Raw genomic sequence first — 18590 nt, forward strand, 5'->3', positions numbered from 1 at the left:
GAGTAACACACATTCCTGGCCCACCGTAGAACATTCTCACAGTAAGTGTCATTATAAATTCCGTTGTCCAGCAATGTGATGTCACTATGATTTTTTCTACGAAAAGGTTCGAGGGTGGCTCACGAAATCACGATTCAGTAGGTTCGAGTGTACATTCGTATTTATTTTAGCAGGATTCAGGATTAGACTTACCAGGCACGAACATGTTATAATTGGTGTCGTAGTTCCCACTGCCGATCCATATCCCGTTCTTGCGCGAGAGCGAGATGATGTTGTCCCGGTGGAAGCGCACGTCGAAGTGGAGTACCACATCGCGGGGCTCCTCGCCTTCCTGCGCGCACAGGTTCACCGACATTCTGGGGGAGAGGGATAGCATCTTATGTGTTCTACTAGGAGCTGGTTAGGCAGGATATGAAGTGCAGTGCTGTCTCTAAATTATTTTGCAAGAAAATAATGTACGCAGTTACTTCTCTTCTCAATTTAAAAACTTAAACTAGCCTTTACCCGAGGTTTCGATCGCATGAATGATCGCACGTTAGCTTTGGCAGTCCAATTGAAATCCCGGAAATTTCCTAAATTACCATAGGGTTTAATAAAACTTGTCGCGGTTTTATGAAAAACATTCGTGCAAAATTTCATGTCTATAGACATACTGGTTAAGGTTTTAGGATTTTACTAGGATCCCGTGGAAATACCAAAACTAGCCTATTTGTAATTCCGAAGACTATATGTTTTTGATAACTATTATAAATTATTTAGATAATATATTTATGATTATCTCGCTTGTCGTTCTGTGCGTCTCTTTTTTATCTGACTTGGCAAGCAAAAGGAAAGGTTATATATATGTATGATTTTAACAGTCTATATCTGCATGTATTTACTAACATAGTTGTAAAGGGACTACCTACTCATAACGTCACTATTTTGTAGCTATTTTGTTTCCTCCCAGTTTTATTTTTAAAGCCAGCGCCCAAAATAATACTTACTTCCTTGCATTTTCCTTAATTTTACCGCCAATTTCAATTCTATCGCCAACTTTGAGTACCCCGGGTACGTTTGCTGTAAACACCGGCATTTTTTCTCTGCAAACACTTTTGTTAAGTTATGTTGAGCCCCCGCTTTATCTGAGTCAGGGCCAATGATATTTTTTGACATTTTGAACGGTAAATTTAAACATAGCACCCAATTTTTTGATAATATGTGTTTTCAATAATTTGCAGATGAAGTTGTTCTGACATCTGCTAGAATGGTAATAATTCTGGCTGAATGGTAACTTTAACTTTGTTGAAAGAAACCTCCTTCCATAATATTAAGTACATCCAAAGAGTAGGTACATCTGTGAGTACATCTATGTTTCAGAGACAAATCTTTTCAAAACAGTCTGTGTGTAAATGATTTTTCTTTACCAACCACCCAACCACTCACATACTTTTGGCAACTCAAGTTGCCTGTCAACACTCTTATTTTGTTAATTAATGAATAGAGTTCAACTTAAAATTGAAAGCTTGTGCGGCTAAAACTGCTGGAAGTCAAATTCACCTAACCTTTTTGCTTAGGCTTTTTAAATTGATGCTTGGCAACATTTACTGCTGTCATTTTGACAGCTATGTGTCTAACCTGACAGATCATCTTATCAAGTGACCGCTGACCGCAGGCAGGCCACAATCTGCCTAACCTATTTACATTGCAACAATTGTGTTATAAATACGTTATCGGTTTCGCAAACTTTAACATTCAGTTTTATCTGACAAAACAAATAGTTGGAAAAACAATATCCACGCCACAGGTAAGTTTGTCACGTATTACTTTATTTTTAAGAGATAAATAATTACGTGAATGTGTGCAATTAGTTGGAATTTTTTACCGGTCATAAATTCATTATTTTATTAACCTTGGCTTGTTGTTTTGAATGACAATATCTACATACATGTTATACGGCTACTTTTAGAGCCAATTAGCGCTTGTTTAAGCGAGTATATTATGGATAAGTCCATGTAAAATATTACTTGAAATTAGAACTGTTTCACCGTGGTTTTGTGAGGAATTAAGCTGCAAATTTTTATTATAGCAACAGCAATAAGTTCAAGAAATTATTAAATTATCCACTTAACTATAGTAGTTTTTGGATTGTGCGAAAATTGCATCAGTTTGTTTTAAGTGTCATCATTTATTGCTTGTTTTACTACAGTCCTAATAGATCTTGCGTCATAATAATAAATATATTAATTATGATAGTTTTGCTATGATAGAACAAACAAACGAAAAATAAAAAATAGCTTTAGGTAGGAAACATAGTTTTCAAAGTAGTAGTAGAACATTCTAATTACAAAATTATCCTCCTATCGTGTTTTAATCTTGTGACTCATCTCATGTAATTCCTTTAAGCAAACGAGGGTGGGCTATAAGTAAGGTTGCCATACGTCCCATATAAAAGGAACTGTCACCGTAATGGATAGAGATGGGCCTAACCCTCATCCCCACCCGCTGTACCTGATTGTCATTGCATCATCTAGTAGAGTAAAACTTCGACACATGCGTTGGTTTTGGTTATAATTTATTTCAAAAGTCTATTTTAATTAGTTTCTTTTAACATATCATAAAGCCTCACTGTATCGTAATAAAAATAACACATTTAACACCAACTCATACATGGCTATGAATACTAGGGATGGGCCGAATATTTGTTTTATATTCGGTAGTTTTACCAAATATTTGTATATGCTGAATACCAAATATAAAACAAATATTCGGCCCTAGTAATTGACCATCCCGTCCCCTATTACTACATGTCCCGTATTTCAACGAAATGGAGCGGGCGTACGGCCCGGCCAACCGGCGGTGGTGAAATGCGGTTGAGGGATATTTCTAGTTGTATGATAAAGAATGACTCAGAAGAGGACATTTTAGTCGCTGAGTTGACCACACCATATAAAGTTGTATGTTATCACGAATCCTTTAATTCGTTGGATTGTACTACCAAATTAAATGCAGTGATGTATCCAGAGGTTTGTGGGTTCAAATCCTGGCTTGCACCTCTGCGTTTTTCGAAATTCATGTGCGGAATTACATTTGATATTTACCACGAGTTTTGCGGTGAAGGAAAACATTGTGAGGAAACCTGCACAAACCTGCGAAGCAATTCAATGGTGCGTGTGAAGTTCCCAATCCGCACTGGGCCCGCGTGGGAACTATGGCCCAAGCCCTCTTGTTCTGAGAGGAGGCCTGTGCCCAGCTGTGGGACGTAGGCTGGGATGGAAGGTCTATGGAGGAGGCCTATCTCCAACAGTGGATGTCCTATGGACGATGATATGTGTGAAAATTTATAAAGAACTAGCTGTTGCCTATGGCTCCATCTGCATAGAATTTGTTTATCTCTATCCCTCGGGAACTATGCAATTATCCGAGATAAAAACTATCCTATGTCATTCCCCAAGACTCGAAACTGTCTGTATACCGAATTTAATCTAAATTGGTTTAGCAACTTAGACGTGAAGAGGTAACAAACAAACAGACTTACAAACGTTCACATTTATAATATTAGTGGGATTCCAACAGTTTAAAGATGGTATCAGAAGAGCCGAAGCCAATGGCAGAGGGAGATGCGGCCAGCAAGAAGGCCGCCAAGAAAGCTGCAAAGGCTGCAGAGAAACAACAGAAGAAGGCCGAGCACAAGGTAAAGGAACATGTAATTTTTTTATTCTAATTCTTATTCAGCCGTCACCTCTGTGTGAGATTTGCAGGAAGGTAGATGACTTGTCCCATTTGTTGTTGGAATGTGCTCGGAACTCAGACTTGAGGAGAAGGGTACTTGGGGGTTCGGGCCCCATTCACAATGGCCAGGTCAATTGTTGGCTCTCAGAGCCAACATCTGACAAAGCCATTTGAATTTACCAATTTTTTAATAGGTCCCTTGCGTAGGAAACATGAGCGAGCACCCATGAGGCTGACATGATCACCTGGAGTGTTCAAAGCCTCAAAAAAAAGAGAAAAATAATAAATAATAATTCTTGCAATCAGTCCCTAGACTATAAGGAGACCTGAGGCCGTATTGCCTAACGTTTCTGAAGTTCGCGACCGCAATCAAATGACAGTTTTTGTATGCGAAATCTGTCATTTGATTGCGATTTGCGATCGCGAGTGCCAGAAGCGTTAGGCAATACGGCCTCAGGTCCAGTGAAATGTAGTAAGAGCCAAAATAAATAAAGTTTAAAATGAATAATGGACGAAACAGGGTCATTGCACTGGTTTTCGTCCAATTATCGGAGTTGCCAACATTAATATCTTGAGTACCCTTAATAAAATGCTTAATTTTTTTTTAAGTGTTTATATAGTCTACTTACTTTAGATTAAGATGACATGACGATAAATTGGTTCAACGGATTTTTTTTATAAAAAAATTGTTTTACAAAAGTAGGGTTTTTGCTAGTTTTCGTCCAAAAAAACTGATTTTCGTCCTAGTGTGAGCTAGTTTTCGACCACTGATAGGAAAAATAGTGTAGGTGATATTTAAAAACTAAAAACATATTATATACATATTTTTTATTTAATCAACAACATATCTACTATCTAATAGTAACTTCTTAGCCTTATTTAAAATTTCTCAACCATTTAGTTTCTTTTATTAACTAAAATGAAATAAATTAACAAATTTGAACTTTTTCAGTCTTAAACATTTATTACAATGACTATTTTCTTTTATCAAATCCTAAAATAGTTTCATTATAGAAAATTATAAATGAACATACAAAAACACATATATATGTATAATATTATTGTAGGCAGCCTCCGGCCAACCCCAAGCAGAGGCCCCGGAAGCGGACGTCTCAGAGGGCCGCTATGGGGTGCTCAAGCTGATTCAGTCCACCGGAGAGCACCGGGACAGAGTCTATACTGACGTCAAGGATCTGAATGTCAAGCTGGACGGACAGAACGTATGGGTGCGAGGTGAGAAGTGTTGTAAAAAACTTTTTTTTTATTTTCTGAGGTGAAAAAAAAACAATGAAAAAAATAGTAATAATTTATTTAGAAATATTAAGAAAATACAAAATATCCATAGGACTAAAACTACAATTAAATTAAAATAACTAAAACTAATTAAAAAAGAGAGCTGGGCCTCTTGGCATGGTGCCCATCACGCAGGCAGCATTCCCGCGTTGAACTGCGATTGAGATTCTTTGCGCGAGAAAGCTGCCGGCGCGAGGGTTGCCTGTTGCCTCCCTTAACCTATTGCTGAGCTCCCTGTGTAGCTCCAGCGCACCCTTACCCCAAGGACCTAGAGTCTCGACGCCGAAAGCAAAGAAATGATATTGGGCGCCGAGACAGCTATATTTTGTGACCTTGAGGCGTTCCCGGGCGTCTGCCGCCGCCCCCGCACATTTGGTAGTTGCTGGTAGGTAGGACGCCGCCAGGGTATCTGTATAGGTGGCGTCCCACACCAGCGCACGGCCAGTCTTCCAGGGTATTAAAAAATACCTAGTTATTTCAAAAATGGGTATTTTTAAGACGACGAAATTGAAGTTTGATAAGAATTCCTCATTTGGACTATGGAACACAAAAAACCAGTTGTTTCTTATTTTGTCTTTAGCCCGCCTCCAAACCTCCCGCGCCAAAGGCAAGCAGTGCTTCGCCGTGCTGCGTCAGAACTCCAGCACGGTCCAGTTATTGGTCAGCGTGAGCGAGGAGCGCGCCGTCAGCAAACAGCTCGTCAAGTTCACTGGCAAGTCAGTAGCTCGTCACTAAACTGACAAATTAAGGCCCTGTTCCACCACTCATTTATAAATTTTATGTGACAGATAAACAAACAGATAAACAAACAAACAGATACCTCATCACCAGGGGTCGGACTTCAAATAGTATTTTTGATTTTCATAAACAATTATTACTTATCATTTATCAACCTCTTTATTAAACGATATGAAATTTATTTTATTCACTGAATTCCATTGATTTATTTACGATTATTTCGTTACTTCATTAATGCTACTTTGTTACTACATGTCACACGGAAGTTTAAATAAAAACATCATCTTGTGTGCAAGATTACGTTATTTTTACGTCATCCGCACTATATATATATATATATATATATATGCAAGCGAAGTGAAAAGCAAATTGTAAAACTCGAACATTAAACCCATTTCCCTCTCGATATGTCTATCCACCCTCGCTTCGCACTCGTATGGTTATATAAAGGTCTCGGGTTAAATGGCTCGTTTTATGCTCTTTTTGTACAATCGAGGGCATAAATATCTATACAGTCATAGCGTGAAATATATCCTCTTAAGTCCTCGCGTACAAAACACAAACAAGGTACAAAAGTTATCACTTATTTATGACATTGACTGTACATATCGATGGTCTAAGAGACATACGGAAAGTGCAACAGTTTGAATTTTTTATTTTGACATGAGCAAACGGGGGCGCACGCTTATTTTCTACACTTGGCATTGAAATATTAAAAAAAAATTGGCACATAGCACATTTTGTCCTCTAGTTAGACCATCGATATATATATATACCCTGGTCTGTACGAATCTACTATTTATTTTCAGCATCACAAAGGAGTCCATAGTGGACGTGTACGCCGCTGTCGCTCGCACCGCGGCGCCGGTGGAGGCGTGCAGCGTTCGCGACGTTGAATTAGTTGGCGCGCAAGTGTGGACGGTGTCGGCGGCGCGCCCGCAGCTCCCGCTGCAGGTCGAAGACGCCGCCCGGCCTGACACTGATGTGAGTGAACAGAGAAGCAATATGCTTTTTCCACTCCGTTAAAAAAAATGGTTAGGTTAGGTTATCATTTATTGAATCAGGCGTTACTTTGCGGAGGTCCATATCAATGAATTGAAACAATAACTGCTCACCCGCGACCTTATGATAGCTACGTTTGTGCAAGATAAAAATTGCTGGAAAGCTAAACTTTAGCAATTTTCCATACTAATTCTATTGTTGCTAATGAAAATGAACAACTAAAAAAAAAACATTAGCACAACAATATGATCGACAGAAAAAAAAACAATTTTTTACAATTTCCTCACATTATTTGAGATCCAAACAAAATCAACAAATCGCGTTACTCTGTAGCTTTGCAAGCCTCGCTGTGCTCGGCTCGCAAACCACCTGACTCTACTTTACGAGTATTTTTTTTTATTTGTCACAGGACCCTGAAGCTCTAAAGATCCGAGTGAACCAGGACACTCGGCTGGACAACCGAGTGCTGGACCTCCGTACTCCCGCCAACCAGGCCATCTTCAGGATAGAGGCTGGCGTTTGTAGGCTGTTTCGCGACATACTGACCAATAGAGGTATGGGTGCCCATAGATTCATCATCATCATCATCATCATTCACTCTTTCATGCAAATGTACCATCTCGCACACACTTACACACATACACACTAGTGATGTAACGAATGTCATTTTTAGGGTTCCGGAGCCAAAATGGCAAAAACGGAACTATTATAGTTTCGCCATGTCTGTCTGTCTGTCTGTCCGTCCGTCCGCGGGTTTGCTCAGGGACTATCAATGCTAGAAAGCTGTAATTTTGCACGGATATATAAGTAAACTATGCAGACAAAATGGTAGAAAAAAAAAAAATTTTTTTTTGGGGTTCCTCCCATAGACGTAAAGTGGGGGTGATTTTTTTTCTCCTCCAAACCTAGTGTGGGGTATCGTAGGTCTTTTAAAACCATTAGGGGGTTGCAAAAACGATTTTTCGATTCAGTGATTTGTTTGCTAAATATTCAACTTCAAAGTGCAAATTTTCATGAAAATCGAGTGTCCCCCCCCCCACCTTTAAAATCTAAACCGGTGGGAGGAAATTTAAAAAAAAAAACAGGATGGTAGTAAGTATTGATATACTCGTCGTCTCGCTGACGATTATATTATTTAATAGATAGTGAGGGACGGTACGATACGAACTTCGATTTTGGAATTTCGCAGCAGCCCCCCTCTTAAAACTAATTAGTTAGAACTTATAACTACTTGATTTCAGTAGTTAGATATAGTAATCGTAACTACTTATAGTTAACTACATGTAATCGTAATCAAAAATCAGGTTTCGAAATAGCTAACTACTCGCTACACTGCCCACTCGTAGGTTTCTTCCCTGACCGACCCTGGGGTAGGGTAGGGCAGGGACGTTAGGGACTTAGGTCTAGGCCGCTCTGCGGTTAAACCGCCGCAGTTTTTAACCGCGTGACTTTGTGAATCAAATTATGATTGGATTTTTGGAGTCTTTTTGTATTTTTTATTTCAACACCAAATTAATGCAAGCGGCCGCACTGGTGGTTTTAAGTTTACTTGATTTAAAAGAGACGCGGTTAAAAACCGCGGCTGTTCAGCCGTAGTGCGGCGTAAGCGTTACGTCTGTTAAAAATAGTATTTTATGCAACTGTATCGTAATAGGGGTCCTTAAAACACGAGTGTTCATAATAGGGTCACATGAGTGTTTTAAGGCCTAATTACGTACAGTTGCATACAATATTTTATCTATATCTATATATTAAATCCTCTATCACGTGTTCAAGAACCATTGAGAATGACCTGCATTAACTCTAACTCTAACTAGGTAGGTATGTCTGCCCCACGAGCTGCGCGCGCAACGACCTGCTGCTGCACGTGGTCGCCCCCCCCCCCCCCCTCTGTGCTGTAATGATGAATGAAATCTCATTACGATACAGCCGTGTTCATAATAGAACCCAATGTCGTAATGCTGGTCATTACCTATGGTTTTTGAACGCATAATTGAGGATTTACTATATGGATGTAGATAAACGTCTGTTAAATTGGTCGGCAGGTTTCGTGGAGATCCACACGCCGAAGATAATATCCGCGGCGTCGGAGGGCGGCGCCAACGTGTTCACGGTGTCTTACTTCAAGAGCTCGGCGTACCTGGCGCAGAGCCCGCAGCTCTACAAACAGATGGCCATCGCCGCTGACTTCGACAAGGTACGTACGGGGGGGGGGGGCGATTGTGTCTGTTAATAGCGAGGCGGAGTAAGAGGGTAATGCGGAGCGGAGTGGGGTAAGCGGAGCCAGATAGCGGAGTGGGGTAAGCGGAGCCAGATAGCGGAGTGGGGTAAGCGGAGCCAGATAGCGGAGTTGGGGAAGCGGAGCCAGATAGCGGAGTGAAGTTGGGGAAGCGGAGCCAGATAGCGGAGTGAAGTGGGGGAAGCGGAGTGAAGTTGGGGAAGCGGAGCCAGATAGCGGAGTGGGGTAAGCGGAGCCAGATAGCGGAGTTGGGGAAGCGGAGCCAGATAGCGGAGTGAAGTTGGGGAAGCGGAGCCAGATAGCGGAGTGAAGTGGGGGAAGCGGAGTGAAGTTGGGGAAGCGGAGCCAGATAGCGGAGTGAAGTGGGGGAAGCGGAGTGAAGTTGGGGAAGTGGAGCCAGATAGCGGAGTGAAGTGGGGGAAGCGGAGCCAAATGGCGGAGTGAAGTGGGAGAAGCGGAGCCAGATAGCGGAGTGATGTTGGGGAAACGGAGCCAGATAGCGGAGTGAAGTTGGCAAACGGAGCCAGATAGCGGAGGAATTTTTACCGATATCTAATTTTAAACTGACAGAAATTGAACGATTCTTGGAACAGATTAAGCAGGTTTAATCTCTAAGGCTTAGAGATCGCTTGGAGAGCTTGGCTTAGAGTTAAGCCAACGATTTATTTATTAATTTGTCAATGAAAAATTACAGCATTACAGTTAAAATACCAATCGGTGTTTTAAATAAAGTTTTCTTTCAAAATGTATTTCATTGACGCTCATACCGAGTGTATGAAAAAAACGTCTCAAAACTGACGTTTCGGTTTCGGATGAGTATTTTTTAAACTATCAGAACCGATTGTGAATAGGAAAGACCATATTTTTTCTAAAATTGAAGTTCAAATTATACAAAAAAAGTATACAAAAAGACAAAAACTAATTAGGGATTTTTGAAAGTCGTTTTTGTCGCTTTATCACCTATTTAACCCCCAGGTGTTCACGGTGGGGGCAGTCTTCCGCGCAGAGGATTCCAACACGCACCGTCACCTTACCGAGTTCGTGGGGCTAGATCTGGAGATGGCTTTCAAGCATCACTACCACGAAGTGCTGGAGACCATCGGACAGACCTTCACTGATATCTTCAGGGGGCTGCGGGACCAGTGAGTACCTGTATACCGGATGGACCTGTCCCGTTGTCCAAGAGACAAAATTAAAAAAAATACTGTTGTAATAATGTGCTAATGTGGTTAGGTAGGTACTAAGAGTTTTTGAGCGTCACAACTTAACGCATTCACTGCCATCTGACTTGACTTGACTGACCACAGGTGCCACCGACGCACATGTGCGTTCAAAATGCATGAATAATTTTGACAGCGGCACTGGGGGGAAGTTCCAAAAACGCATATATGCGTCGGTGGCAGTGAATGAGTTAAATGGGTCCCGACTGTTGAACTTTAAATTAGCTATTTGACAGAGTTCTAGACCACTAGACTTATTTTCTTCCTTTTAGTTTTGGAAGTCGGGTTTTTTGATTTTTTTAAATTTAATGTTTTATTTTACACTTTTTTGATATTTATGCGAAGTCGGTAGATTAAAAGTGTTATAATCCGTATATATTTAGAATGGTCTAATTATTAGCTTTCATTTGATACCCATATTGTTACAATACAACTTTTTTTTTTCACTGTTCCGCCATATTCTTTTTCTCAGACGCCATATTGAAATATTATATAGCCTATGTCACTCCGACAGTTATGACGAATCCAATGATCTAGCCGTTTAGGCTGCAGCGAGGACCAAAGAAATGGACATACTTACATACGCTCGAAAAACATAACCCTCCGCTCCTTCGGGCAGTCGGGTAAAAGAAGAAGAAATATTCGAGAACAGGGCCCAATTGCATAACAAATTACAAGCAAATAGTATTAATAATAATAATAAATTATTATTTAGGCATTTCTTAAAACAAATTAAAATCACAATCAATACATAATCATTATCATTTCATAACATTACATTAAATTAAAATCCTGAGTCAAATGAATATATAACTTAAATTAAATAATTAATTGATAGTGAATTTTATTATTAAGGAGCCGTGGTGGCCGAGTGGTTTGACCTATGGCCTCTCAAGCAGAGGATCGTGGGTTCAAACCCCGGCTCGCACCTCTGAGTTTTTCGAAATTCATGTGCGGAATTACATTTGAAATTTACCACGAGATTTACGGTGAAGGAAAACATCGTGAGGAAACCTGCACAACAAACCTGCGAAGCAATTCAACGGTGTGTGTGAAGTTCCCAATCCGCACTGGGCCCGCGTGGGAACTACTGCCCAAGCCCTCTCATTCCGAGAGGAGGCCTGTGCCCTGCAGTGGGACGTATATAGGCTGGGATGGTGGAATTTTAATACAAAATCGCAAATAATTATTTTCTTATGCAATTGGGCCATGGTTTAGCGAGACTGATATTGTCGGCAGGTTCGCGGCTGACATAGCGACGGTGGGACAGCAGTTCAAGGTGGAGCCGTTCAAGTTCTTGGACCCCCCGCTGCGGCTGGAGTTCCCTCAGGCAATCCAGATGCTCAAAGAGGCTGGTAGGCGACAATAGAATTACTATCTATAAGAAAAGAAGACATTTATTCACTCTCACACAAAAGACTTGATCATCGGTTTTCGTAATAAGCAGAAGAAAAAATTTTCATTCCGCGGAAAGTGCGTGAAGCCATCGAGATTAGTCGTCGGCCGAATTTCAACCGGGATAGTGGTTGGACGGTACCTCCGAGTTGGAAAACGGTGTTAAATACTCGTGCTGCGTCATCGGTGTTTGTGAACGTACCTTTACAGAGCGATGTTGTTAGTGTTGTGTGCTACCCTACATTTGACAGTTGTAATGATGATGAAAACGCGGGTAGTTGTGTGCCGGTGACAGTTTCGTCGGGTAGTCGCGCGAGCAGAGCGGCGGAGTCGCGTTGCTCCGAAGACGAAGGGCTACGGATTAGCCCGAAACATGTCGTGCTAAACTCGATTTAAGACGTGAGTTATCCGGGTCATTATATTTAATATGAGTGAGTCTCACGGTAGTTTCATGTTCAAAATAAGCAGAGTATTTACCTATTTTGCGGGAAGAAGCAATGTGGGTGTAGTTGTTAATACCATTCATTTTTGAGATGCAGGAGTGTACGTTTTTTTATATAGGTACTAGCTTTTGCCCGCGGCTTCGTCCGCGTGAAATTCGGTTATCGCGCGCTGTTCCCTCGGGAACTGTGCATTTTACCGGGATAAAAAGTATCTCTATGGCCAAAAATAACGTCGATCCGTTGCTCGGTTTCAAAGTGAAAGACGGACAAACATACAAACTTTCACATTTATAAAATTAAGTTTGGATGATAGCGTGCAAACGAGCGGTCAGCATCAGGCCTCTAGGTTGGCAACGCATCTGCAATACCCCTGGTGTTGCAGATGTTTATGGGCGGTGGTGATCTCTTACCATCAGGAGACCCACTTGCTCGTTTGCCATCCAGTCGAATTGAAGAAAAAAAAAAGGTTTAATGGAAAGCAATCGCAGCCGAAAATAGACATCTACAACACAAGCTGAGCTACGTATGCTAAGCTACGAATGAACAAAGATATTTTGACTTTGAAAAAGTAGCCAAAGTCAAAGTCTGAATATTTTTATACAACTTAGGCTATAACAAGCACTTATGACTGTCAAAAAAAAATTACCACCGGTTTGAAAAAACCTTTGTTGAGATGAGATAAATCTGAAAAGAAATTAAACGAGGCAAAGGCTGACCAGGAATATAAAAAACCTGACGCGAGGGCAACACTTCTACGTTTTATGTTGCAACATTCTATACACTTACCATGAGATACTACCAGTCATATTGTCAACGATGTCGGTGATGTTATTTAAAGGAATATTTTATAATCCCTCACACTTTTTCTATGACAAATATTTTTATGCATTGTGAATTATTTTCCTCCCAAGGCTATGGATAATTTTCGGCATTTTAACGCACAAAAACACAAAAAAAAACACTTTAAAATACCACGCGCAAACAACGTTAACCTTTGACAGCAATATACCTACAGATGACATTTGTATTTAGTGTTGCCAGTGCAAGAAATTAGTTCTATTGGTTTTCTTTCCGCAATATGGTTTTTTATAATTCTGGCCAGCCCTTATATATATTTTTAAACAGATTTACAATGTTTTATTTGCCTAGTTGCCTACAAACCAAAATCCCAAATTTTTTCCTGAATGTTCCGTTTACCTCGACAGGCGTGACAGTGGGCGAAGAGGACGACCTATCAACACCGGATGAGAAGCTGCTCGGCCGTCTCGTTCGCGCCAAGTACGACACTGACTTCTATATCCTGGACAAGTACCCGCTGGCTGTGAGACCGTTCTATACCATGCCGGACCCTCGTAACCCGGTCAGTACTTTATAGTTGGTCTTCCTTTCGATATCTCGCATTGACGGGCATTTTTAAAAAAAAGTACGAGTAGGTACCTTTTATTTTCATACATTGCTAAAAAATTATAATTTTTCATGATTGGTTATTTGGAGTCTTTTTGTATTTTTTATTTCAACTCCAAATTTGTTACTTTTACGGGTATCCCGTGAAACCATATCGAAAATACAAACTGAGACATGGATGCACAGAAAAACCTGAAAAAGAGACCAGCGCTGGGAATCGAACCCAGGTCCTCAGCAATCCGTGCTGCGTGCTATAACCCCTACACCACCGCTGGACAGGAATTTAGACACGAATTTTTCCTATGCATACATATCTCAGGTTGCTTATTTCTACTACGCTACTTATGCAGCAGCACTAGCGACATCTATGTTTCGCTCTCATCGAGAGACGTCAACATTCTTTCGGAACCAACCGCTCACCCAGACAAGAAGTATTTATATTTATGAATATATTTGAATTTGAATTTAATTTTCGTTTCGTTTCCAGAAAGCATCGAATTCGTACGACATGTTCATGCGCGGCGAGGAGATACTCAGCGGCGCGCAGCGCATACACGACCCCGAGTTCCTCACTGAGAGGGCCAAGCACCACGGCATCGGTGAGTGTACAGTCAGCGTCATATATATGTAGGAATGAGTGATATGCTGAATGACTGATTGAATGTGATGATCGAATGAGGGAGATGGAGTGAATGAATGTCGGAGAGAAAGACGTAAGACGTGTGTGCGAAAGGACGTGTTGATTTACTTATTTTAATTAAGATTGTGTTTCTTTGAGTTTTCTTTTGAATTATATTTTATCTCGCCAACTAAGGTGTTTTCTTAAAGTAAAACTCTACATATATATATATTTTTTATTCGACTGGTTGGCAAACGAGCAAGTGGGTCTCCTGATGGTAAGAGATCACCACCGCCCATAAACATCTGCAATACCCGGGTATTGCAGATAAGTTGCCAACCTAGAGGCCTAAGATGATATACCTCAAGTGCCAGTAATTTCACCGGCTGTCTTACTCTCCACGCCGAAACACACTAGTGCAAGCACTGCTGCTTCACGGCAGGAGTAGCGAGCAAGATGGTGGTAGCAATCCGGGCGGACCTTGCACAAGGTCCTACCACCTGCAAATATAGTACGTAGCAGTCAAGATCACCAAATACTTGGAAACATACAAAATAGTCATTACCAGTGACTCAGTCAAAGCGGTCAAATTGTTCGAGACATCCATCGTGTACAAATAAATCGGAGCACGCACATCGCCACTGGAAGCGTAGCAGCCATAATATCCAAAAGTATGGGACACACTAGAAAACTGAGCTTTATTTAAAAGGTTTAAGGTTTAATCTCGAGTTGAGTGCGAAATACAGGATGGAAAGATCGAATGCCAAATGGCGGGAAAAAATATTGCAAATAGCAAATTCTGTGCAAATGATACTTTCTTTTATTTTTAAATACAATAATTCTGCATTTACGGATTTTTGAAGTCGGGACTTGAATCGGTCAAATGCGACAAAAAATAACATGGCGTATGTATTTTGTGATGCAGATCGAAAGGGTTACCCTAAGGTCGGGGTACTTTGGCCCTTGGATATTACTCGGTCTTGGTTTTATTATTGCTTTGAGAATATGGCTCTCTGCCATGTGATTGATGTTAATAGATTGATCACGTTTTTATGTTTTCATTTTACGCTTTATTTTATGTTCTGTGGTTTTCATATGGGCCAGAGTAACCTGAAATGGGTCAAAGTACCCCGACTATACTGCATTCTCATTCTCATTCTCAGATCTGCATTATAAAATACGGCATTTTTTATTATTAAGGCAACAAACAGTCACATAGTTAAACATTGCATTTAAGACACGATAAGGTATAGACCTGGAGTGCCATAACAGTAATAAAGCATACATCGATAAACAGGAATGGTAGATGCGATAAAATGGCAATTGCAATTGAAGTAGAAACAGGTACAATAATAATCCTTATACGTTGAAAAAAAAAAACAGTTAACCATTCTTAAAATTGGAAAATTGGAAAAATTGGAACTGCGTGCGATTACTTAACATTTAGATGACAAATAACACGGTTCTTGAAATTAATACAGTTTCTTTGGGCAAGAATATCAATGTGAGACAAATCTATCTATGTTATTTTGTTTTTGTTAGACCGATTCTTCCTTTCAGACAGAATGTGCTATTTCCAATTAGGTTGTTCCATCCATGTGGCATTCGATCTTTCCACCCTGTATAGTAGCCACAGAGACGAAATATAGTCGTTAATAGGAAATATTTGTTGAAACATACTATGTTTTTGTTTGATTTCCTGTAACTTCGACAGACTTCTCAGTTCATTAATAAAAACTAGCTGGTAATTAAGTTTTTTGGGAAAAATGATGGAAAATTTTTTTCGGAAAAAAATGTGGGATTTTTTGGACTACAAGGTGTTTGAATCATAAACTTTTTTCAATTTTGACGATTTAAGGGTTAATTAAACTTGCAACTTTGTTTATTTTCCTTCAGATATTAGCAAGATAGCTGCGTACATCGAGTCCTTCCGCTTGGGCTGCCCGCCGCACGCAGGTACGCTCATTAAACAGTTCTTGTCGCCTTACTCAGAAACCTCACTTATTTTTAAAAATCTTAATATTTCAAGAAAAGTTTGTATTGTAGTGAAAGTACACTACATAATCAATGAGGGCTATCGAGTATGAATTCGCCGCTAGAGGCGCTAGTGTAGAGTGAGGTCTCCGAAATGTCAAATCTCATAGTTTTTGGGTGAGCTACGCGGGTTTATTTATAATTAGAATAATTTTGTGAATATTTTGCAATACCTGAAATTAATTATGGCAATCATACGTTACGGGGCAATGAATGTTTGTGTTTTGAGACACTTTTGTCTTTCGGAAACTTTTGTCCTCCTTTTTTTTCGGAACAGAACGGGACTACGCAGCTCTGTGGTTGCTCGATATTTTTTTGGTACGGTTTTAAGGTTTTTTTTAAAAAATTTTTTATTCGACTGGATGACAAACGAGCAAGTGGGTCTCCTGATGGTAAGAGATCACCACCGCCCATAAACATCTGCAACACCAGGCGTATTAAATATGATTTTAATCTAAACTTTGTTTTCACGCCCGTAATAAAAGACTTTGAAAGCCACACTTAAAAACCTCACGCAACAGTGGCGCCATCTAGAAAGACAAAAAACGATAGCCCTTATTGTAATCACCCTATTTTAAAAATATTAATATTAATAATCCCTTTAAGGGATGAGTTCACCTTTGTGCATCTTATTATCTGTTAATTTCATGTGTTTTTATGTACAATAATACATGTAACATGATTATTATATGAACTACAATGACGAGTCAAGCGTGTACTTTGACATCTGTACCTATGTATATAGCTGTGTTGTGTGTGCATGTGTTCATTATGTAACAATTATGATAATAAATGTTTATGATTCATATGTGGTCTAGTCGGCCAATAGTAGAATTTCCAAATACTAGCTCTTACCCTACTTCCCGAAGGAGAGTTATGTTTTTCGAGCGTATGTATGTATATGGGTATGTTTGTCCATTTCTTTGGTCCTCGCTGCAGCTTAAACAACTGGATGGACTTTAACACAACTGTCGGAGTGTCATAGGATATATAATATTTCAATATGGCGTCTGCAAAAAAATATGACGGGAGGAATAAAAACATATTTAACACTTCTCATGCTCGTAAAGTTCGTGTTTATGCTGTATCTAGGCGACATAAAATGACTTTTTATGCTCTAGTGCATAAAATAAAATCTTCGTCTAAGACCAACTTAAGACCAAGGTAATCAGGTGTCAACAGCCAAAAACAAAAAAGTTTCTGTACATTTTTTAAATAATTTTTATTTTATGTTTAACTAAAAATCATTCAAATTAATCATAATAAATCAGTAAAATAAATAAAAAATGAATTATTATAATAATTGTTAAAAAATAAAAGGTACATAGAAAGTGAATCATTGTTTCCACTGTTGCTAATTCATTTCCTCGCCATCAAAGTGAAAAGCAGAGTGTAAAACTCGAGCATTAAACTTTGCTCACAGCAAGGCTACTACGAAACTCGAAGTTCGTGTCGTGTGGTCCCTCTCGCTCTCGTATTAAATAGTATAAGTGTCAGAGGGACCGCACGACACGAACTTCGAGTTTCGTAGTAGCCCTGCTGAGCCAGTACGAGAAATATCTGCATTATCTTTAAACATGTCTTCCCCCCAGGAGGAGGTATCGGCATGGAGCGGGTGGTGATGCTGTATCTGGGGCTGGATAATATCCGAAAAACTTCCATGTTCCCGCGCGACCCCAAGCGGGTCACCCCCTGAGCGGCCCGCCGGGGTAGGTTAAGGAGAACTGTTAAGATCTAGAGATAACTTGACGCTGTCATTAAAACGTTCAAAGGTAAGGCTGCTTTACCACCAGAGATGTGCGAGGAATTAGTGCGTCATGAACCAATAGAAACGCTTCATTTACCTCTCCACGCTCCGCCGAGCTGTCTCCACCAAAGATGCATTGAGCGAGGCTAGGGAAATGTATTTCAATTGGCTCATCAAAAACACATTCCTTGCACAACCGCGGTGGGAAGGCAGCCTTATACAAAAATACTACGCCCCCTAGAGGACGAAATAAGAAAATTCAATATACAGTTCAAAACTATAATATGAACTGAAATACTATAACTTATGAACTCTATTTTTGAAACAGCGTGATTGTTTATTTATATTTAAATAAAAATGTTTTATATCTTTTGACTTTCAAATTTACTTGTGCACTATCTCTCACGATAATAATTATCAATCAATTATGTGGACGGGATTAAAATGAAACAAACAAATACTAATAACCATTATTATAATACAGTATAATTAAGTCCTCAGTTATCACACACCGCTCGAGCGAGCCTAGCCGACATTCCAATATTATTGACAATACCTCGCTCTACAACACTTAACATTTTCATACATTATGTATAGGTATCGGCGGGAGAGTTTTCTGAAACTAAACTATTCAGGATATATTTCAGGAGTATCCTGTAGTTAAAAAAAATTTTTTCTTATTTATAGGTGCGTACGACGGTTATTAATTATTTTTTCCCAAATGTTTCATTTGCCAACTGTTTTA

At 39.8% G+C, this 18590-nt stretch overlaps 2 protein-coding genes across 3 annotated transcripts in view; one reads left to right on the forward strand and one right to left on the reverse strand.

The window, feature by feature from the left end:
- Positions 1-1412, reverse strand: part of LOC141443430 (uncharacterized) — a gene marked incomplete in the record, with an annotated part of 4732 nt that extends 3320 nt beyond the window's left edge. Inside the window, 2 exon segments of the mRNA XM_074108723.1 lie at positions 193-356; positions 987-1412. Of these exon segments, the coding sequence (XP_073964824.1) occupies positions 193-356; positions 987-1075 (253 nt within the window).
- A 212-nt stretch (positions 1413-1624) lies between these two features.
- AspRS (aspartyl-tRNA synthetase) lies at positions 1625-18214 on the forward strand. 2 transcript variants are annotated; one of them, XM_074108773.1, is made up of 13 exons: positions 1625-1786; positions 3542-3673; positions 4779-4944; positions 5585-5720; positions 6552-6726; positions 7154-7298; positions 8790-8941; positions 9959-10125; positions 11443-11558; positions 13247-13401; positions 13933-14044; positions 15961-16020; positions 17691-18214. In XM_074108773.1, exons 2-13 carry the CDS (start codon positions 3563-3565, stop codon positions 17792-17794), a joined length of 1599 nt encoding a protein of 532 aa, XP_073964874.1. In that variant the 5' UTR covers positions 1625-1786; positions 3542-3562; the 3' UTR covers positions 17795-18214. The 2 variants fall into 2 exon arrangements, with proteins under 2 accessions (XP_073964874.1, XP_073964873.1); XM_074108772.1 differs by having other exon boundaries at positions 3556-3673.
- Positions 18215-18590: the final 376 nt, after the last annotated feature.

The sequence above is a fragment of the Choristoneura fumiferana genome, chromosome 27 (genome assembly GCF_025370935.1).
Source record: "Choristoneura fumiferana chromosome 27, NRCan_CFum_1, whole genome shotgun sequence".
Lineage (NCBI taxonomy): Eukaryota > Metazoa > Arthropoda > Insecta > Lepidoptera > Tortricidae > Choristoneura > Choristoneura fumiferana.

Coding starts and splice junctions, on each gene's coding strand:
- AspRS (XM_074108773.1), top strand. CDS start 3,563: ATGGTATCAGAAGAGCCGAAGCCAATGGCAGAGGGAGATGCGGCCAGC. Junction 7,299..8,789: donor CGACATACTGACCAATAGAG/GTATGGGTGCCC, acceptor ATTGGTCGGCAG/GTTTCGTGGAGATCCACACG. Junction 10,126..11,442: donor TTCAGGGGGCTGCGGGACCA/GTGAGTACCTGT, acceptor TATTGTCGGCAG/GTTCGCGGCTGACATAGCGA.